Raw genomic sequence first — 23,494 nt, 5'->3', positions numbered from 1 at the left:
ATTATTGTTTGTCATCTTTATCAATGATCTGGATGATAATGTGGTTAACTGGATCTGCAAATTTGCAGATGACACCAAGATTGGGAGTGTAGTGGACAGCAAGGAAGACCATCAAAACTTGCAGTGGAATCTGGACTAGCTGGAAAAATGGCAGACAAGTGCGAGGTACTGAACATCGGTAGGTCTTACACAGTGAACAGTGGAACATAAAGAGTGCAGTAGAACAAAAGGATCTGGGAATACAGGTGTATAATTCATTGAAAGTGGTGTCACAGGTAGATAGGGTTGCAAAAAAAGCTTTTCGCACGTTGGCCTTCATAAATCAAAATACTGAGTACATGAGAAGAGAGGTTATTTTGAAGTTGTATAAGACATTGGTGAGGCCTAATTTGGGGTATTGTGTGCAGTTTTGGTCACCTATACAGGAAAGATGTATATAAGGTTGAAAGAGTGTAGAGAAAATATACAAGGCTGTTGTCAGGACTGGAGCACCTGAGTTACGAGGAAAGACTGAGTAGGTTTGGACTTTACTCCTTGTAGAAGATTGATGGTGATTTGATAGAGGCATACAAAATTATGAAGGGTATAGATAGGGTAAATGCAAGTAGGCTTTTTCTACTGAGGTTGGGTGGGACTACAACTAGAGATCATGGGTTAAGAATGAAAAGTGAAAAGTTTAAGGGGAATATGAGGGGAAACCTCTCCAGAGGGTCGAATGAACTACCAGTGCAAGCCCAATTTCAACGTTTAAGAGAAGTTTGGATAGGTACATGGATGGCTGAGGTATGGAGGGCTATGATCCCTGTTTCCGTGCTGTAGTTTTCCTTAAGTCTACATAATATCTGACAGAAGCTTAAATACGATAGGTCATCTCAAATGCTCCATGCACCAGAAACCAGAATAATATATTTTAAATAAATGACAAACAACGCTATTTGAAGAGAATTAAATGGATTTAATTGAAAAATGTAACTTAAGGTAATGAAATAACCCAGAGACCAAAATATACATTGTAGTGTATTGGACAGCAATTATGAACATTGTTTGGTATCTAATTATTCCAAGTTTTTCTCACCATATCAAACAGATTGAATAATTTTTGTATCAGGTCCTTTGGAGTATGCCTTTCATAAATTCAGCATATTTATTGAGCTGGCATAACATTGATTAAAACAATGCAGATAAAAACTTCAAATGACCAATCATTCAACACGATCAACGACAGGAATTTCAAATATTTTCATTTACTTCATAGTTTAAATGAATGCCCATTGATCGTCGGCTGGTAAGGGACTGCAAGTGTTACACAACTGCTGTTTTTGCTTTTCTTTGTACAGTGAATTTATAATCAAGCCACGATTATAAATTTCATTTCAACTTGCATGTAAATGGATTAATTGACTGACAATTTTTAGCTGTTAGGTTCATGCCAAATTGTATTAAAAACAGAGTGTACAAAAGTGCCATTTTCATCTTATCCAGGCATTCTGATCTGAGGGAAACGCCAATTAAAAATGCAACTGAAGATCTGTAGTGTTGGTATTAGCTGAGCGAAGAGGTTCAATAAAAGATGCTTTTACAGACATTTACAAGCATATCATATCAAGGAGAGGTTGTAGTTCTTTTTTCAAAAACGATTTCTATACCTTCTCGAGCTGCATACATTATTTTGAAAATACTCTGTTCTACACATAAACTTAATGCCATAGTTTTACTTTTAAATATATATATACACACACACACACACACACACGAATGTCTTCCCATGACTGGGATCTGGCAACACTAAACCAGTTTAAACTGATTATTTAGCGCTTTTTTATAAAAACTGGTGATCGAATAATAAAGATTCAACCCAACAATTCCAGTAGAACAAATATATCAAACTAAAATACGTCTTCTACTTCCTTCATCTTATAATTCATGTAATTGTCTGATTGACTGAATGGCAGGGTTGTTCTGTAATACTGCTATACTATTCTGATTGACAGGTAGCCTCAGGACAGCAAGAAAAAACTCAGTGAAATAATTGGGTTGTAATTAAATCTGAATTCTTCATAGACTGGAGAGAGCTTTGGGTTCCAGAACTGCAATTTATTATTCCATAAGAGGTAGTGCTTTTTCCTTGCATGACACTAACTTGTACTTCATTAAAGAAACCATAAATAATATACAGGTATAATAAAATGCTGCTTGTTGAACAAATATGATCTTCAATAAATATATGAAAATTAAAAGCTTTGTATCACTCTTGAAAATACACAATATAATTTGAATGAATTCAGTATCCAAACTTTATCTGTAGTCTAATGCTGGAGCAACATATATTTAAAAAAAAGTGCTGGAGGAACTCAACTAGTCAGGAGGATCTATACAGAAAAATGAATAGTTGACGTTTCAGGCCAAGACCCTTCATCAAGACTGTAAAGAAAGAAGCCGAGCTTCTGTCTTTTCTTTCAAGTCCTGACAAAGTGTCTCAGCCTTAGACATTGACTCTTCATTTCTCTGCGTAGATGCTACCTGACCTGCTGAATTCCGCCAGATCTTTCCCCTCCATGTTGCTCCTGATTTCCAGTATCTGCTGTCTTCCCTGTGTCTGTAGGGATTATTTAGAAATTTCACAATTTCATTAAAGTTTAAAATGCCACAATAGTTTTGCTCTGACACATATTATACTTGGATTTCTGAACATTAAGCCATTGCATTGAGCACTGCTGCACACAATTAAATTCACCATCTCTACCATTATTACTCAGTAATCTGGATGAACATTTTATATACATTAATCTTTCCTAAAACCCATCCAGGAAACACAACCAAATCAAACAGACAAGTTCCATCACAGCTGTCAGATGAAATACATTCACCGAATGGAAGTTTACTGCCCTCTTACTAAGCTAATTTCTATTCAGTTATTTCAAATATAGTTGAGAAATTTGTTTTAATGGTAGGAGGTTAAAAAGACGTATTTGGACATTTCATCCTGCGATGCATCACTGCATTTTCTACTTAATCTGATAGAGTTACCCTTGCTCAGTATTATTAAGCTGTGTAAATTATTTAAAATGTTTTAGTCCAATATGCAGCAAGCTGGTAATAAAAATAGACATTGGGTACAATGCTGAAATATTTTATGCATTAATTGGCAAATAAAAATTCACAATCAAAAAAGTGGTTTGTACAATGAATGCAAGTGTCTATGTTCACATGGAACCAGTTTATGGCAGTCACTGCTTGGCAAGAAAGATTTTGGGACTACCTACCACAAAAATTGATATTGGCATATACTGGAATAAAAGGCTCAAGTATCTGTATCTATCGATCACCATTTTGATGTACATTTGTAATACGATCACAGTGCAGTGAAGACATGGTCAGAAGTATGTCCAAAAATCAGTTATCTCCACCCAGGAAGACATAGATGAAGTTCAGAGCACGTTGTCTATCATTTTGGGTTTGCCGCCCAACAAAGTTTGGTGGTGGCCTCAAAAGCAGACTTGCAAAGAGGGTAGCTGGGGATTACAGGAAAAAATATTTGAAATAATCAATATGCAAACAATTGAAATGAAATGCCAATTTCTCTAAACATGTTTGTTTCAATTAGTTAAAAACCAGTAATAGCAATCACACGGAAGTTAAATAAGTAGTTAAGTTCACATATTAGAATACTTGCCTACTCTGAAAAAATGTTTGGTTCTGTTATGTAAACATATCTGGGAAAATCAAGTACATTTAAAATGTAAACACTGCCTCATTTAGAGACAGTAATCTATTGGGATTTCTGGATATGAAGCAGGCAATGGAAGCAAACCCAAATGGTCAACAATGACATTATCAACTCCAATCTCCTAGTTTTTAAAATAGGCTATTGAAACAACTATTCAAAACAGCAAAATGTGCTGGATATAGTTTCTTATCTTTACTGTAAATACTTTAATCTTCCTGGCCTGAAAGTATTGCTTGCTGCTGTTGTTCGTTTCCACTCCTTCGCATAACTCTTAGGTCTGGGGATTCCAGCAAAAAATTGTGGGTATGGCTGCTGCAGGGCCATCAATATGTTATGATGCCAAAGCCCTGGCATTATACACAGTGATAAAGCCCCTTACATCTAATATCTTTGATGCTGGCATTTGGAGGAAAATAGTCCTTCAAATACCTGAGTGAAAGGCCTCCTATTGAGGGGCAATATTCTTGTCTGTTTAAATTTGGACAAAGGCACTCTGTATGCAAAATGAAACAATGGGATGTAAATTATTTTAAAAATGGCACCATTGACAAAAGCCAGAAAAAACTGCAGATCTGTAAATTTACATAAAATATAGAAACATTGAGGATCAGGCATCTGTGAAGCAAGACAGAGCTAACATTTCACATTGAAAAAATGTTCTAAAAAGTTTACTAGTACAACATTTTAGCTTTTTTGCTCCCTTAACTCAGTCTATACTGTTGACTATTTTCAACTTTTTCACTTTTTACTATTTTCAAACCAAATGCTCCAAATATAATTGAAAAATTTACATAAGTTTTCATTTCCTCAGAATATCCAAGATTCTTTACTAATACCAAATGGGCAGTTTTCTTCTTTGAAAATATAACAGTTCGATTAAAAATTATAGTATAGGTTACATTTTAACATAGAAAACTTGGGGAGCAACATACTAGTTTTAATTTGACAAAGAATAAACAGTTGGGGTTACTGAAAGAATAAGTGGTCTTGATTTTTAAGTTCACCAAAAATAATTAAAGCTCACCATTTTGGGATGACACGTGAATATTTACCAGATACTGACACTTTTAAGGAAGGGATTACATTAGGTTTAAGGGGTTGCCTTTTACATCCCTCTGAACAGGGACATGAGATCTCTATAATATTGCATTTGACAATGCACAAGTCCTTTGGCATTATACTGAATTGTTGACTCAGATGTTGCTGCCAATTTTATCAAGAGGACATCAGTCGTCAGCCTAATTGGTAACAGGAGTGTCACTGAAGTACATTCTGGTCTGAATATCAAGTACGACAGCACACCCTGTACTATTCTGAAGACCATTAGGCACAGGAGCAGAATTAGGTCATTTGACCTATCCAGTCTTCTCTGCCATTCCATCATGGGTGATTTATTAACCCTCTCAACTCCATTCTTCTGCTTTCTTCCCAAAACCTTTGACGCCCTTACTAATCATGAACCTATCAACCTCTGCTTTAAACATACCCAATGAGTTGGCCTCTACAGCCTCTGTTGTAATGAATTCCACAAATTCACCACCCTCTGACAAATGAAATTCTTCATCTCTGTTCTAAAGGCACATCCTTCTATTCTGAGGCTGTGCCCTCTGGTCCTAGACTACCCACTATAGGAAACTTCCTCTCTGCATCCAGTCTATCAAGGCCTTTTGATATCCCATAGGTTTCAATGAGTACACGCCCAGTGCCATCAAATGCTCCTTATACAGAAATCCTTTTGTTGCTGGAATCGTTCTCATGAACCTCCTCTGTATGGCCCTCTCCAATGCTAGTACATCTTTTTCTTGGATAAGGTGCCCAAGCTGCTCACATTATTAAAAGTGCATCTGATCAATGCCTTACAAAGCCTCAGCATTTATTTATATTTGCTTTTATATTCTAGTCCTCTCAAAAGGAATGCTAACATTGTATTTGCCTTCCTTACCACTAACTCAACCAGCAGGTTAACCTTTAGAGAATCATGCACGAGGACCAAGTCCCTTTGCACCTCTGATTTCTGAATTTTCTCTCCATTTAGAAAATGGTCTTTGCCTTTATTCCTTCTACCAAAGTGCATGACCAAAACATTCCCTACACTATTTTCCACCTGCCACTTCTTTGCCCATTCTTCTAATCTGTCCAAGTCCTTCTGCACACTCAACATCACCTGCCCCTCCAAATACCTTCGTATCATCTGCAAACGTGGCCACAAACCATCAATTCTGTCATTGAAATGAATGACATTCAATGTGAACACCGACCTCTGTGGAATATCACTAGTCACAGGCAGCTATCCGGAAAAGGCCTCCTTTATTGTCACTCTTTGCCTCCTGCAAGTCAGCCAATCTTCTGTCCATGTTGGTATCTTTCCTGTAATACCATGGGCTCTTATCTTGTTAAGCAGTGTCATGTGTAGCACTTGGTCAAAAGACTTCTGAAAATCCAAGTAAACAACTCTTCTTTTCTATCCTGCCTGCTATTTCCTCAAAAGATTCCAACAGATTCATCAGGTAAGATTTCCCCTTTAGGAAACGATGCTACTTTTTCATATGCCTCCAAGAAACTCAAAAACTCATCCTTAATAATGGACTCCAACATCTTCCCAAACACTGATGACAGGTTAACTGGCTCATAATTTCTATTCTTTTGCCTCTCTCCCTAAAGAGTGGAGTAACATTTACAATTTATCAGTCTTCTGGAACCATTTCAAATCTCACAAGTCTTGAAAGATCATTACTAATGCCTCCACAATCTTTTTAACTGCTATATGCTGTATTATATGCTCTCTGATTTAGAGATCAATTGACGAGAATGTCTAAATTCTGTGCATGAAACACAAATAAATTAAAATTTTCCAGTTTGATATACCACATTTGAAATATACTGAAGTTAGATAGAAGATATTTTCACCAGGAATGGTAGTTTTCAATCCTGTTAAAACATGTTCAGTTTAAATAAACTTCTTAAGATGTATGAACGACTAGAGTGTTGAGACAAATGGTCTCAGAATCTGCAAATAAAGGTATGTTGTGGGTGCATATATAACACAACCCACAATATTAATAAGTAGAACATTCTGAATCAAAATGTGCAAAAAATTTTTTACCTAGCATCTTGGCATCAAGCTTGTTGTCTTCTGCATAGTTCAGCAATTCCCGCAGAAATGACATCAAGTACCGAAACACATTTCTGTGACTCCGGGGCAATTGAGATATCAACTAGTGAGAAAGAAAATAAACATTTTTGGTCAAGGATTGATTAATAGTGTGGCTGCAATGCAGCAGGTGTAATGCAAAACACTAACAATGAAACATTGTATATCAGCTCGTTTTACAATCCAATACCCATTAATTCTGTAGTATCGTTATTTTCAGTAAATGCTTTCAATCGCTGTTATACAAAAAAAAGCTACCACAAGACCTTTGAACTTTCAAAATGTTTACACATAAATTACCAATGCTCAGAACAAATATACTCCAGCAAAGTATAACATCTCAGTAATTTTTATGGTATTTCTATTACGGCAAAACATTCTCAGACACCCAATAACGTAGGAATTTATTTTTTAGATGAATATACTGCAAAGGAAAAGGAATTTAGTAGATAGACCTGGATGAAACACTATTGAAAACATTGAAAATTATTGTAATTATTGAAAAATCCGAATCAAAATCAGGTTAATATCACTGGCATATGTTATGAAATCTGTTCCTTGCAGCATCAGTACAATGCAATACATAACTATAGAAAAAAATTAAAGTATATATTGGATTATGAGGAGACACAATCCTCTTTTATTGTCATTTAGTAAAGCATGCATTAGGTGTGATATCACAGAAACACAGGACAGACCAAGACTGAAAAGCTAACAAAAACCACATAATTATAACATATAGTTACAACAGTGCAACAATACCAGAACTTGATGTAGAACAGGCTATGGGCACAGTAAAAAAGTTCAAAGTCCCTCGAAAGTCCCACATCTCACGCAGACGGGAGAAGGAAGAAAACTCTCCCTGCCATGCCTGACCACAGTCCAACTCTGAGTCGTCCAAAAACTTCGAGCTCCGATCAGCCCTCCGACACCGAGAACCGAGCACCATCTCTGCCGAACGCTTTGACCCCAGCCTCGGTCGCCAGCAGCAGGCAAAGCCGGAGATGTTGGGGCCTTCCCTCCGGAGATTCTCGATCGCACAGTAGCAGCGGCAGTGAACCGGGCATTTCAGAAATTTCTCCAGATGTTCCTCTGTGCCTTCTGACGTCTTGTCTCCATCAAATCAGAATTGTGCATGGCATCCTAATTACAAATACAATACCATTTCACCGGGGAGCTGCGCATGCTGCGTCGTGCTGCCATCTTCTCCTCCCGCCTCCTACTTAATTAAACAGTTAATTAAGTAGTGCAAAATTAAAAATTTTAATAAAGTATGAGGTAAAACCATAAGACATAGGAGGAGAATTCAACCATTCAGCCCATTGAGTCTGCACCGCCATTCCACCATGGCTGATCCCGGATCCCACTCAACCTCATACACCTGCCTTCCTACCTTATCATTTGATGCCCTGAACGATCAGGAAACTATCAACTTCCACCTTAAATATACCCATGGACTTGGCCTCCACCACAATCTGTGACAGAGTATTCCACAGATTCACTACTCTCTTCCTAAAAAAATTTTTCTTTACTTCTGTTCTAAAAGGTTGCCCCTCAGTTTTTGAGGTTGTATCCTCTAGTTTTGGATAACCCCACCAAAGAAAACATCCTCTCCACGTCCACTTTATCTAGTCCTATCAACATTTAAGAGGTTTAATGAGATCCCCCTAGTTCTTCTAAATTCAGGTGAGTACAGGCCCAAGGCTGCCAAACACTCCTCTTATGTTAACCCCTTCATTCCCTTAATCATCCTTGTGAACCTCCTCTGGATCCTCTCCAATGACAACACATCCTTTCTGAGATATGGGGCCCAAATCTGTTGACAATACTCCAAGTGCGGCCTGACTAGTGTCTTATAAAGCCTTAGCATTATCTCCTCGTTTTTATATTCTAATCCCCTTGAAATAAATGCCAACATTGCATTTGTCTTCTTTATCACAGATTCAACCTGTAAATTAGCCTTCTGGGAGTCTTGCACGAAGACTCCCAAGTTCCTCTGCACCTCTGATGTTTGAACCTTCTCCCCATTTAGAGAATAGTGCACACTATTGTTCCTTTAACTAAAATGCATCATACATTTCCCAACATTGTACTCCATCTGCAACTTTTTTTTGCCTATTCTTCCAATTTGTCTAAGCTCAGATGCAATTGCATTGCTTCCTCAGCTCTCCCTATCACTCCACCTAGCTTCGCATCATCCGCAAACTTTGCCACAAAGCCATCAATTCCATTATCCAAATCACTGACAATGTAAAAAGTAGCGGTCCCAATACTGACTCCTGAGGAACACAACTAGTCACTGGCAGCCAACCAGAAAAGGCCCCCTTTATTCCCACTCACTCCCTCCTACCTGTCAGCCTCTTCTATCCATGCCAGTATCTTTCCTGTAACACCATAGGATTTTATCTTGTTAAGCAGCCTCATGTGTGGCACCTTATCAAATGCCTTCTGAAAATCCAAGTAAATGACATCCACTGCCTCTCCTTTGTCCACCCTGCTTGTTACTTAGAAACATAGAAACATAGAAAATAGGTGCAGGAGTAGGCCATTCGGCCCTTTGAGCCTGCACCGCCATTTATTATGATCATGGCTGATCATCCAACTCAGAACCCAGCCTTCCCTCCATACCCCCTGACCCCTGTAGCCACAAGGGCCATATCTAACTTCCTTTTAAACATAGCTAATGAACTGGCCTCAACAGTTTGCTGTGGCAGAGAATTCCACAGATTCACCACTCTCTGTGTGAAGAAGTTTTTCCTAATCTCGGTCCTAAAAGGCTTCCCCTCTATCCTCAAACTGTGACCCCTCGTTCTGGACCTCCCCAACATCGGGAACAATCTTCCCGCATCTAGCCTGTCCAATCCCTTTAGGATCTTATACGTTTCAATCAGATCCCCCCTCAATCTTCTAAATTCCAATGAGTACAAGCCCAGTTCATCCAGTCTTTCTTCATATGAAAGACCTGCCATCCCAGGAATCAATCTGGTGAACCTTCTTTGTACTCCCTCTATGGCAAAGATGTCTTTCCTCAGATTAGGGGACCAAAACTGCGCACAATACTCCAGGTGTGGTCTCACCAAGGCCTTGTACAACTGCAGTAGTACCTCCCTGCTCCTGTACTCGAATCCTCTCGCTATAAATGCCAGCATACCGTTAGCCTTTTTCACCGCCTGCTGTACCTGCATGCCCACTTTCAATAACTGGTGTATAATGACACCCAGGTCTCGTTGCACCTCCCCTTTTCCTAATCGGCCACCATTCAGATAATAATCTGTTTTCCTATTTTTGCCACCAAAGTGGTTAACTTCACATTTATCCACATTAAATTGCATCTGCCATGAGTTTGCCCACTCACCCAACCTATCCAAGTCACCCTGCATCCTCTTAGCATCCTCCTCACTGCTAACACTGCCACCCAGCTTCGTGTCATCCGCAAACTTGGAGATGCTGCATTTAATTCCCTCATCCAAGTCATTAATATATATTGTAAACAACTGGGGTTCCAGCACTGAGCCTTGCGGTACCCCACTAGTCACCGCCTGCCATTCTGAAAAGGTCCCGTTTATTCCCACTCTTTGCTTCCTGTCTGCTAACCAATTCTCCACCCACACCAATACCTTACCCCCAATACCGTGTGCTTTAAGTTTGCACACTAATCTCCTGTGTGGGACCTTGTCAAAAGCCTTTTGAAAATCCAAATATACCACATCCACTGGTTCTCCCCTATCCACTCTACTAGTTACATCCTCAAAAAATTCTATGAGATTCGTCAGACATGATTTTCCTTTCACAAATCCATGCTGACTTTGTCCAATCATTTCACCGCTTTCCAAATGTGCTGTTATCACATCCTTGATAACTGACTCCAGCAGTTTCCCCACCACCGACGTTAGGCTAACCGGCCTATAATTCCCCGGTTTCTCTCTCCCTCCTTTTTTAAAAAGTGGGGTTACATTAGCCACCCTCCAATCCTCAGGAACTAGTCCAGAATCTAACGAGTTTTGAAAAATTATCACTAATGCATCCACTATTTCTTGGGCTACTTCCTTAAGCACTCTGGGATGCAGACCATCTGGCCCTGGGGATTTATCTGCCTTCAATCCCTTCAATTTACCTAACACCACTTCCCTACTAACATGTATTTCGCTCAGTTCCTCCATCTCACTGGACCCTCTGTCCCTTACTATTTCTGGAAGATTATTTATGTCCTCCTTAGTGAAGACAGAACCAAAGTAATTATTCAATTGGTCTGCCATGTCCTTGCTCCCCATAATCAATTCACCTGTTTCTGTTTGCAGGGGACCTACATTTGTCTTTATCAGTCTTTTCCTTTTTACATATCTATAAAAGCTTTTACAGTCCGTTTTTATGTTCTCTGACAGTTTTCTCTCATAATCTTTTTTCCCCTTCCTAATTAAGCCCTTTGTCCTCCTCTGCTGAACTCTGAATTTCTCCCAGTCCTCAGGTGAGCCACTTTCTCTGGCTAATTTGTATGCTACTTCTTTGGAATTGATACTATCCCTAATTTCTCTTGTCAGCCACGGGTGCACTACCTTCCTTGATTTATTCTTTTGCCAAACTGGGATGAACAATTGTTGTAGTTCATCCATGCAACCTTTAAATGCTTGCCATTGCATATCCACCGTCAATCCTTTAAGTGTCATTTGCCAGTCTATCTTAGCTAATTCACGACTCATACCTTCAAAGTTACCCCTCTTTAAGTTCAGAACCTTTGTTTCTGAATTAACGTCACTCTCCATGTTAATGAAGAATTCCACCATATTATGGTCACTCTTACCCAAGGGGCCTCTCATGACAAGATCGCTAATTAACCCTTCCTCATTGCTCAAAACCCAGTCCAGAATAGCCTGCTCTCTAGTCGGTTCCTCGACATGTTGGTTCAAAAAACCATCCCGCATACATTCCAAGAAATCCTCTTCCTCAGCACCTTTACCAATTTGGTTCACCCAGTCTACATGTAGATTGAAGTCACCCATTATAACTGCTGTTCCTTTATTGCACACATTTCTAATTTCCTGTTTAATACCATCTCCGACCTCACTACTACTGTTAGGTGGCCTGTACACAACTCCCACCAGCGTCTTCTGCCCCTTAGTGTTACGCAGCTCTACCCATATCGATTCCACATCTTCCCGGCTTATGTCCTTCCTTTCTATTGCGTTAATCTCTTTTTTAACCAGCAACGCCACCCCACCTCCCCTTCCTTCATGTCTATCCCTCCTGAATATTGAATATTCCTGAACGTTGAGCTCCCATCCCTGGTCACCCTGGAGCCATGTCTCTGTGATCCCAACTATATCATAATCATTAATAACAATCTGCACTTTCAATTCATCCACCTTATTACGAATGCTCCTTGCATTGACACATAAAGCCTTCAGGCGCTCTTTTACAACTCTCTTAGCCCTTTTTAATGCTTGCCCTGGATTTGTCGGCCTGCCACTTTTACTTTTCCCCTTTGTACTTTTTGCTTCTATGCTCACTTTACACCCCTCTGTCTCTCTGCACTGGTTCCCATCCCTCTGTTGTGAACTAACCTCCTCACACCTAGCCTCTTTGATTCCCACCCCCCAACCATTCTAGTTTAAAGTCACCTCAGTAGCCCCCGCTAATCTCCCTGCCAGGATATTGGTCCCCCTAGGATTTAAGTGTAACCCGTCCTTTTTGTACAGGTCACACCTGCGCCAAAAGAGGTCCCAATGATCCAAAAACTTGAATCCCTGCCCCCTGCTCCAATCCCTCAGCCACGCATTTATCCTCCACCTCATCGCATTCCTACTCTCACTGTCGCGTGGCACAGGCAGTAATCCCGAGATTACTACCTTTGCGGTCCTTTTTCTCAACTCCCTTCCTAGCTCCCTATATTCTTCTTTCAGGACCTCATCCCTTTTCCTACCTATGTCATTGGTACCTATATGTTCTTCCTTGAAGAACTCCAACAGGTTTATCAGGCATGATTTCTCTTTACAGAAACCATGCTGACTTTGAATTATTTTATCATTAGTCTCTAAATACCCCAAAACCTCATCCTCAACTATAGACCCCAACAGTTTCCCAACCACTGAGGTTAGATTAACTGGCTTATAATTTTCTTTCTTTTGCCTTCCTTCCTTCTTAAAGAATGAAGTGACATTTGCAATCTTCCTGTCCTCCAGGACCATGCCAGAAATCAAGTAATTCTTGAAAGATCATGACCAATGTATCCATCATCTCTTCAGCAACCTCTTTCAGGACTATGGGAAGTAGTCCATCTGGTCAAGGTTTCTTATCCACCTTAAGACATCATGTGATAAGATTTTTGGATTTAAAAGGAAACTGAATCATTGGAAGAATCATGTTACAAAAGGAAATCTTAAAAAATGTTTCCACTGCTGCTTGGGCTTTGGAGTGAGGAAGGATATTAGAAAGTCTCAAGTCTTACTGAAAACCATCTGGAAGAACTACAGAACAAAATTTTTTCTTCCCTTTCAACACAAGTATATGACTGGGTGAGGGACTCTTTCTCTGAATCTTCTACTTGGCCTGAGAACTTGATTTTGAGAGAAGAGGAAGATCTTTGGGAGCTGCACTCTGATCATGCACTCAAGATGAGATTTACTGACCTGTCCCTGGACAAGTTCTGAATTTCTGTGAAAGAAGAACATCTTGCCATTCATTGGAAAGCAATGAACATTTTGCTGCAGTTTTCATCTTCTTACATGTGTGAGCAAGTTTTTTCTTGTTTAACAAGCATCAATAACAGGGATAGAAATAGTCTCATTTCAATTGGTGAAATCCGTGTATGCTTATCTCAACTATGACCCAGAATTGAGAAATTTATTATGTTTGCCTTATGAGTATATAAAATTTAGGAAAGGGAAAGAAAGATTAATTTCAAGATAGGTATGCTAAGCTTACTATCTGTTTTTTTCCCCCCAAGAAAGGTTGGCTAAAATTTCATTCTTTGCTCAAAAGAGTATTGACAATTATTTTTGGATGAATATATCTACAACTTACTGATCACGCTACATACCATGAGCTGTAAATATAATTATTATGCAGGGGTTCCCCGAGACCTGAAAATGATTTCAACTGTTGCTCCAGGGCAAAAAAGGCAAGAAAGGCTTGTTTAAAATAATACATTCTGTGATTATTTAAAAATACTTCAACATTGAAGAGCAACTGTTTGCATATGAAGCAGCATGACCTAAGCAGAATACTTGTAAATAGGTTACAAAATATTTTAATTGCAATAGGGTCAGAAATCCTTTAGTTTAATGTGTGAATTTTAAATAGCTTGGTCTTGGCAAAAAGCACTCCTGGTGCAGAAATATTCTCTAACTTCGAAACCTTTCAGTCATCTGACTGGAATCTTTAGTTGAATTGGTTTTGAAATTTCCTTCACAAGAACAAATCTTGGCACTATGCAACATTTTAGTAATTCAGATGAATTAATTATCTAGATACTTAGAAACAAGTATCCAAGGAAACTTGCCAGTACAAACAAGTGCCTTTTTAAACTGAGTGATGTTGGGGAACAAGACAACCTCATCGATGGTTTACTGAGGAACGATCCAACAAAACATTTCTTTTGTCTTACTTAGAATATTAAAATGAAGAGATGTTTCTGTCATGCAATTGAACTGCCACTTATATTTGAGAATGGCCATGCAATGATAGTTCAAGTTAATATGGAACATTTTTAATGATGCTAAGTCCTGATACCAATACAAGCTGCTAAGCTTGATTTGCTAAGTTATTCAGAAAAAAGCACTCAATAAAGGACATCTGCATGAAGAGGCAAATAATAAGCATTGCATGTATACATGGCAAATGCTCAACATTTCTGTACACCACTGGGAGAAGCGTTAAATTGGTAAAAAGCTGTTGGTACTCCAACGCGTACGTATCTAAAACTGGGTGGCCAATGGCATGCAGTGTTATCTTCAGCAGAAAGCGTACTGGAGTGAACTTACTGAATATGAAGATAACTTTAAATCTACCTGTGGTCAGGTAGATTTAAAATACAATGTCTAATTTTCATGTCCATACGTGGAGGGTTCTGTGAGTGCATGGCAGAACAAGGAAATTAATTTCAAATATACAGCCTAAAATTAGAGGGACAGTTTAAAACAAAAACATGGAATGCAAGAGCGTGAAGTGGGGACTCGGGACAGTGTGAATGCGGGACCGTCGCAGCGGGAGGAAGAGCGAGGGGCTCGGGAGAGCGCTGAGTGCTGGGAAGCAGCTGAGGTGAGTGTGCTTTAAAAGGAGCGCGGAGGGCAACTGAAGGGTTAAACAGTGTTGATTAGTTGATTAGAGGGAGTGAGTACTTGAGATCATTGTCAGGGACAAATAAAAGGAGGGGTAACTGAAGAGGAGCGGCCAGTGTGTGAGTGGCTCAGGGTAGGAGTGGAGCTTTGAGGCTTTGCTCGAGGGGCTTCGGCGAGCAGAGGCTGAGGATGAGCTTGCTCCAGTGAGGTAAGGCCGGGTAAGTTCCTTTAATTAATTTAATTAACTGAGGAGTAGGTAATGGAGGCAGCAGTTAGGGCAGTCGAGTGCTCCGTATGCAGTATGTGGGAAGTCAGGGCGAGCACAATTGTCCCTGATGACTACACCTGTAAAAGGTGCATCCAGCTGCAGCTCCTGACAAACCGAGTTAGGGAACTGGAGCTGGATGAACTTCGGATGATACATGAGGCAGAGGCAGAAATAGACAGGAGTTTCAGGGAGACAGTCACCCCTAAAAGTCAGGAGGTAGGTAGCTGGGTGACTATCAGGAGAGGGAAGGGGAATAGACAGAAAGAGCAGAACACCCCTGTGGCTGTTCCCATCAACAATAAGTATACCGTTTTGGATACTGTTGGTGGGGACGACCTACCAGGGACAAGTTGTAGTCGTCGCGTCTCTGGCACCGAGACTGGACCCTCAGCTCAGAAAGGAAGGAAGGGAAAGAGGACAGCAGTAGTGATAGGGGATTCAATAGTTAGGGGGACAGATAAGAGGTTCTGTGGGAGAGATCGAGAATCCCGGATGGTCTGTTGCCTCCCTGGTGCCAGGGTCCGCAACATCTCAGATCGAGTTCTTGGTATTCGCAAGAGGAAGGGTGAGCAGACAGATGTTGTGGTCCATATAGGGACCAATGATGTAGATAGGAAAGGAGGAGGTCCTGCAAAGAGAGTTTAGAGAGTTAGGTGCAAAGTTGAAGGACAGGACCTCCAGGGTTGCAATCTCAGAATTGCTACCCATGCCACGTGCTAGTGAGGCTAGAAATAAGAAGATAATGCAGCTAAATACGTGGCTAAGGAGATGGTGCAGGAGGGAGGGCTTCATGTTTCTGGACAATTGGGCTTTGTTCCAGGGAAGGTGGGACCTGTTCCAATGGGACGGTTTGCACCTGAACTGGAGGGAAGGACTAACGTCCTTGTGGGTAGGTTAGCTAGTGCTGCTCCGGGGGGTTTAAACTAGATTTGCAGGGGGAAGGGAACCAGAGTGTTAGAGCAGATGGTGAGGTGGAGGAGGATAAAGGTCATGTGAGGACTGCATGTATAGACAGAAATCAAAGATTTGTACATGTTAGAAATGTTCTCAGGTGCATCTATTTCAATGCAAGGAGTATTGTAGGTAAAGCAGATGAGCTTAGGGCGTGGACTGGCACGTGGGATTACGACGTTATTCCTATTAGTGAGACTTGGTTGCAGGAAGGGCAGGACTGGCAGCTTAATGTTCCAGGGTTCCGTTGTTTCAGACGTGATAGAGGGAGAGGGATGAGAGGGGGAGGGATGAGAGGGGGAGGAGTGGCATTACTAGTCAGGGAGAATATCACAGCTGTGTGTAGACAGGACAGCCCGGAGGGCTCGTCTACAGAGGCCACATGGGTGGAGATGAGGAATGGGAAAGGTGTGACCACACTAATAGGGTTGTATTATAGACCGCCCAATAGTCAGAGAGAATTGCAGGAGCAAATCTGTAGAGAGATAGCAGACCGATGTAAGAAACAGGAAGTTGTAATAGTAGGGGATTTTAACTTTCCACATATTGACTGGGACTCCCGCACTGTGAAAGGGCTAGATGGCTTGGAGTTTGTCAAATGTGTTCAGGAAAGTTTTCTAAATCAATATATAGAGGTATCAACGCGAGAGGATGCAATACTTGATCTCCTATTAGGCAACCAGACAGGTCAGGTGACAGAAGTATGTGCAGGCATACATTTTGGGTCCAGTGACCATAATGTCATTAGTTTCAAGTTAATTATGGATAAAGATAGGTCTGGTCCACGAATTGAGGTTCTAAATTGGAGAAGGGCCAATTTTGAGGAAATGAGAAAGGATCTAGGAAGAGTGGATTGGGATAAGTTGTTTTCTGGCAAGGATGTGTTCAGTAAGTGGAAGGCCTTCAAAGGCGAAATTTTGAGAGCGCAGAGTTTAGGCATGGGGAACCTTGGTTTTCAAGGGATTTTGGCGATCTGGTTAAGGAAAAAGAGAGAGGTGTATAGCAGGTTCGGCAACAAGGAACAAATGAGGTACTTGAAGAGTATAGAAAATGTAAGAAAATACTAAAGATGGAAATCAGGAAGGCAAAAAGAAGGCATGAGGTTGCTTTGGTAGATAATGTGAAGGTAAACCCGAAGGGTTTCTGCAAGTATGTTAAGAGTAAAAGGATAATAAGGGACAAAATTGGTCCCCTAGAAGATCAGAGTGGTCATCTACATGTGGAGCCTCACGAGATGGGGGAGATCCTAAACAGTTTTTTTGCATCAGTATTTACTCAGGAAACTGGCATAGTGTATATGGAAGGAAGGGAAACAAGCAGTAGTGTCATGGAACATATAGAGATTAAAGAGGAGGAGGTGCTTGCTGCCTTACAGCGAATAGAGGTAGATAAATCCCCTGGGCCTGACATGATATTTCCTCGGAACTTGAGAGAGACTAGTGTAGAAATTGCAGGGGCCCTGGCAGAAATATTTAAAATGTCCTTAGCCATGTGTGCAGTGCCGGAGGATTGGAGGATAGCTCCTGTTGTTCCGTTGTTTAAAAAAGGCTCCAAAAGTAAACCAGGTAATTACAGGCCGGTGAGCCTGACATCAGTAGTTGGTAAATTACTGGAAGGTGTTCTGAGAGATTGGATATACAAGTACTTAGACAGCCAAGGGCTGATTAAAGATAGTCAGCATGGCTTTGTGCGTGGTAGATCGTGTTTAACAATCTTGTAGAGTTTTTCAAGGAGGTTACCAAGAAAGTAGATGAAGGAAAGGCTGTGGATGTTCCCTACATGACTTTAGTAAGGCCTTTGACAAGGTCCCACATGGGAGGTTAGTTCAGAAGGTTCAGACACTAGGCATCCATGGAGAGTTTGTAAACTAGATTTGAAATCGGCTGTGTGGGAGAAGACAGAGAGTGGTAGTGGATGATTGCTTCTCAGACTGGAGGCCTGTGACTAGTGGTGTGCCTCAGGGGTCTGTGCTAGGACCATTGTTGTTTGACTATATCAATGATCTAGATCAGGGATCCCCAACCTTTTTTGCACCACAGACTGGTTTAATATTGACAATTTTCTTGCAGACCGGCCGTCGGGTGGGGGGAGGGGGGTGTTCGAGTTCAACAGTGCGTGACAGGGAATAAGGAAAGGTGCAACTGACTCATATCGTTTTATATGGCCAAATCGTATCATTTCCTCGCGGCCCTTGTGGACAGCGGGGATGGATTTCAAAACTTGCAGAGGGATTTGGACCAACTGGAAAAATGGGCCAGAAAATGGCAGATGGAATTTAATGCAGACAACTGTGAGGTGTTGCATTTTGGAAGGACAAATCAAGGTAGGACATACACAGTAAATTGTAGGGCACTGAGGAGTGAGGAGGAACAAAGGGATCTGGGAGTTCAGATACATAATTCCCTGAAAGTGGCGTCATAGGTAGATAGGGTTGTAAAGAAGGCTTTTGGCAGCCTGGCATTCATAAATCAAAGTACTGAGTACAGGAGTTGGGATGTTATGGTGAGGTTGTATAAGACACTGGTGAGACCAAATTTGGAGTATTGTGTGCAGTCCTGGTCACCTAACCATAGAAAGGATATCAGTAAAATTGAAAGAGTGCAGAGAAGATTTACTAGGATGTTGGTGGGTCTTCAGGAGTTGAGTTACAGGGAAAGACTGAACAGGTTAGGACTTTATTCCTTGGAGCAGTGGTCCCCAACCACCGGGCCGCAAAGCATGTGCTACCGGGCTGTGAGGAAACGAAATAATCAGCTGAACCTTTCCTCATTCCCCGTCACACACTGTTGAACTTGAACATAGGGTTGCCAACTGTCCCGTATTTGCTGGGACATCCCGTATATTGGGCTAAATTGGTTTGTCCCATACAGGACTGCCCTTGTCCCGTACTTCCCCCGCTAAGGTAGAGCGTTCCTATGAAATCTTTCGTGTCGAAATGGCGGGAAGCAAAGAAGCAATTACCATTAATTTATATGGGAAAAATTTCTGAGCGTTCCCAGACCCAAAAAATAACCTAACAAATCATACCAAATAACACACAAAACCGAAAATAAATAACACTAACATATAGTAAAAGCAGGAATGATATGATAAATACACAGCCTATATAAAGTAGAAATAATGTATGTACAGTATAGTCGGGAAGATGGAAGGCAAAAGCGTAAACACAGAATACTCTGCAGATGCTGGGGTCAAAGCAACACTCAACACGCTGGAGGAACTCAGCAGGTCGGGCAGCATACGTGGAAACAATCAGTCAATGTCTTGGGCCGGGGGCGGGGGGGGGGGTGGAAAAAAAATCGGCATGTACGTGCATGCGCACGTCACACATGAACACACAGGTGCCCGCACAAGGCTTCATGGTCACAGTAGTCTTTTATGGGGTAAAGTGTCCCGGGATTTGACTGCCACTTTTGACCCTTATTTGTGAGTGAGAAAGTTGGCAACCATAACTGTAAAAGACATGTTGAGGTGAGTTTAACCCTACTTGAACACCACCCCCGCACCCCCCCCTCAGTTGGCCGGTCCGCGGTGCAAAAAAGGTTGGCGACCCCTGCCTTGGAGCTTGGAAGACTGAGGGGATATATTTTACAAAATTATGAGGGGTATAGACAGAGTAAATGCGAATAGGTTCTTTCCACTTAGATTAGGAGAGATAAATAAATACTAAATAAAGACATGGCTTTAGGGTGAAAGGGGAAAGGTTTAGGAGGAACATTAGGGGAACTTCTTCACTCAGAGAGTGGTGGAAGTGTGGAACGGGCTGCCATCTGACGTGGTAAGTGTGGGCTCACTCTTAAGTTTTAAGAATAAATTGGATAGAAACATGGATGGGAGAGGTCTGGAAGGTTATGGACTGGGTGCAGGTCAATGGGACTAGCGGAATCAAGTTTCGGCACAGACAAAAGGGCCGAATGGCCTGTTTTCTGTGCTGTAGTGTTCTATGGTTCCAAGACTTCTGAGGGGAAAAAAAACAAGGAAGTTCTGATTGAGGTTTGCTTAATAATTAACAAAAAAAGATTGCACTCATCTGCCAATTAAAAAGATTAGCAAGGTCCAGGAGTCACATTCTTGAGTTGGGTAAACCCCTGGACAATTAAAAATCTTCTGGAAGAATCTTCCTGAACTTTGCCCTTCAAATTGCAGGAGTTTTCATTTTACCCTTTCTCACAAGGTCAAATTATTTTGGTGTGGGGTATTGCACAACTATGTGGAACAGGTTGAATGAATCAGGGTATCTGTTCATAAACAACAAATTGACAAACAATTATGGCTCCTTTTACAAACAATACAATAATGGTTATAACTCACATTTTGACAGCTGCGTTGATCATATGAACATTCTAGGCATCGTTGGTAAAGCTCATAACATATCACAGGTTCTGGGAGTGCTTCAAGGAAGATGAGTAGAGCTTCAGCTACTGAATGGTTGCCGCCAGCTAGTGCACGTAATCAGGAAAATATCAAGTTTTCTGGAGCATCTAACAACAGATGCTCCTTTGGCTTTGAATACGTTTTCCTGTTATATAGTTGAGTTACATTGACATTCATATAACATGATCAATGACAATTGACAAAGCTAATCATATTTCAGCTTGCAGTTACATTCTTATACCTCGTTTGGTGTTCAAAATATTTCCAGGAATGTGAGCACTAAAGAAGCAATGCCAGGAGTCATTATAACTTTTAGCTGTGTAGAGCTGAATTACTGAAAGCACTGCTATGCTGGGAATAGGATACAAATCTTTTCTCCCCACTGTTGTGTTAGGAATGTGAAACAAGCTCTTACCCTCTTATTGATGTTCCTGAAGCAATCAACTGCACCATGTCTCAATCAGAAAAGTCTACCTATGGGAACTGGAACTAGGGGACTGGAGGGAGCAGTGCATCTGTTCAGTTTTGAGTTGTACAATTCAGGTCTGTGCCCTGGCTGGCAAGTAAGGGCATTGCTGGGAATTAGCAGCATTAGCTCCACATGTTGACAGACAGTCTCTGTGTTATCACCTCCTGATGGATATGATGGAAGCTTCTGTATTCCCCTTTCCTTTGCATGACTGTACAGGTTTCTCGACGGATACAACTTCAACAACTCACAATCATTCGTGTGGATAAAGATTTTAATAAGACTCTGAACAACATTTTGTGTTTCTTTTGTAGTCAAAGTATCAGGTCTCTAATCATTTTTCATGGAATAAATGCCTCAAATAACATGGTTTCAACTAAAAAGGTATTTCACAGGAATATATTCCCATCTACCCATTGAAAACTTTTCTACAGTTGAACCAATAAATTGCTTTCTCAGGAAAAATTACAGAATTACTGTAGTAATTCCAACCTTAATTTCCAATAAGCATAAGCATTTTATTATACACTTAAAATTTAACTGCACTTTGAAGCAGCACCTCCCAATGCAACAAACTTATTAAACCTACAGGTATGTATCAGCAAAGCAAAATCTGAGATGACCATACATTTGAGTTCTTGTTGAAATAGTGTCTTTGTCTGGGATACCAAAGTGTCATTTGTTTTGTCTCCATTTATAGCCCAAAGGATACGAATAGTTAGTGGAATACTTGTGTCCAAGCAGTCAAAAATCTGCTCAAGTTCTTCCTGCATACCAGGAGTCTGGAACAGGTCCTCCTATCAAAAAGATCATCAGGTTGAAATGAAAAACTTTCTAAAATGTGATATTCTCACCAAGATGTTTCTACTCAACTTTATTAATCTTTGCCTGGAAATTGGACTGTGACCACTTTTAATAATTGAAACAAAAAATGCACCACAAGGAATTTTCCCTTGTTCCAGTACCAGTAATAATTCCATTTCAAAGTTCAAAGTTAGGGGCAGCAAACGTCAGATACATCCAACACACAGTACTCGTATAGTGAAAGCAACAAAAAATTTTCCGTCAGGTCTTGCCTCTTCAGGCTTCTTAAAGTTAAACTCTCTACAGGAATGGTACAGAGGTGCAGACAGTAGAACTGCTGTCTCAGAGCTCCAGCAACCTTTCAATCCTGACTCTCTCTGGTGTCTGTGCAGGATCCATATGACCACTTAGGTCTCCTCTGAGAGATCTAGTTATTGCCCATATTCCAAAAAACGTGCGGGTTGGTAGGTTAATTGACTCCTGTAAATTCTTCTACTGTGTAGATAAGTAGCAGAATCTAGCACAGGTTAATGGAAATATGAGGGAGAATAAAATGGGTTAAGGTAGGATTAGTTTGTTCCATAGGGAGTGCAAGTTCAGTGAGCTGAAGGTCCTGTGTTGTGCTGTCTTTCTCTACGATACAGCTTAGTTGTTGATACAGACTTACAACCTTAGGCAGAAAAATACACAAATTTGTAGGTCCCAAATTCAACTGGCAGCCCATTGCAGAGTTCAAAAACAGTGATAGATGCTGAAGTGAAAATCAGTAACCAGTTCCCAAAATTTGATTTTAAAATCTGACCTCTTCTGATGTGTATAGAAGGAACCTAGAAGAGTATGATTATGAAGCCCTTTGCACTCCTATGAGGTTCACAAGGTCTTGAATCGGGGGTGACCTAAGATTATAAAATCATGAGGGGTCATACATAGTCTTTAAGGAGTCCAAACTAGAGGACACAGATACAAGATGAGGGGAGAGATCTGAGAGGTAACTTGACAGAAAGTGATGAGTACCTGGAATGAGCTGCCGGAAGAAGTGGTTAAGGTGTGTAGATATTTGGATAGGTACATGGAGGGGAGAGTTTAGAAGGTTCTGGGCAGAATGTGGGAAACTAAGATTGGCAAGGAGGATGCTTTGGTCATCATGGATCAGTTCAAAATAAGTATGTTATCAAAGTACATACATGTCATCGTATACAACCCCGAGATTCATTTTCTTTTGAGCATACTTAAATAAATGCATAGAATAATTACCATAATACCATACAATTACCATAATAATAACCTACATATCTCTCAAGAACATGAGATGAAAAGTCCTTGAAAGTGAATCCATTGGTTGTGGAAACATTTCAATGGAATTACTTTCAAGGACTCTTCATCTGATGTTCCTGATATTTATCTACTAGTATTTCTTTCTTTTGTATTTGCAAATACAGAAAGAGAGAGTAATAATAAATAAATGTAGTTAAAAAGA

The 23,494-nt window shown here is 40.6% G+C and overlaps 1 protein-coding gene across 4 annotated transcripts in view; it reads right to left on the bottom strand.

The window, feature by feature from the left end:
• Positions 1 to 934: 934 nt before the first annotated feature.
• The window catches only part of ocrl (OCRL inositol polyphosphate-5-phosphatase), a 116,280-nt gene continuing 93,720 nt past the window's right edge, over positions 935 to 23,494 (bottom strand). For all 4 annotated transcript variants that reach the window (XM_063060747.1, XM_063060748.1, XM_063060750.1 and 1 more), the window contains 4 exons: positions 21,926 to 22,010; positions 20,682 to 20,809; positions 6,831 to 6,942; positions 935 to 3,512 (listed from right to left, as the gene is read on the bottom strand). In XM_063060747.1, the coding sequence (XP_062916817.1) occupies positions 3,394 to 3,512; positions 6,831 to 6,942; positions 20,682 to 20,809; positions 21,926 to 22,010 (444 nt within the window). In that variant the 3' untranslated portion in view covers positions 935 to 3,393. The remainder of the gene's footprint in view (positions 3,513 to 6,830; positions 6,943 to 20,681; positions 20,810 to 21,925; positions 22,011 to 23,494) is intronic.

Source organism: Mobula hypostoma, chromosome 10 (genome assembly GCF_963921235.1).
Source record: "Mobula hypostoma chromosome 10, sMobHyp1.1, whole genome shotgun sequence".
Classification (NCBI taxonomy): Eukaryota; Metazoa; Chordata; class Chondrichthyes; order Myliobatiformes; family Myliobatidae; genus Mobula; species Mobula hypostoma.
This window is presented reverse-complemented; position numbering and strand designations above follow the sequence as displayed.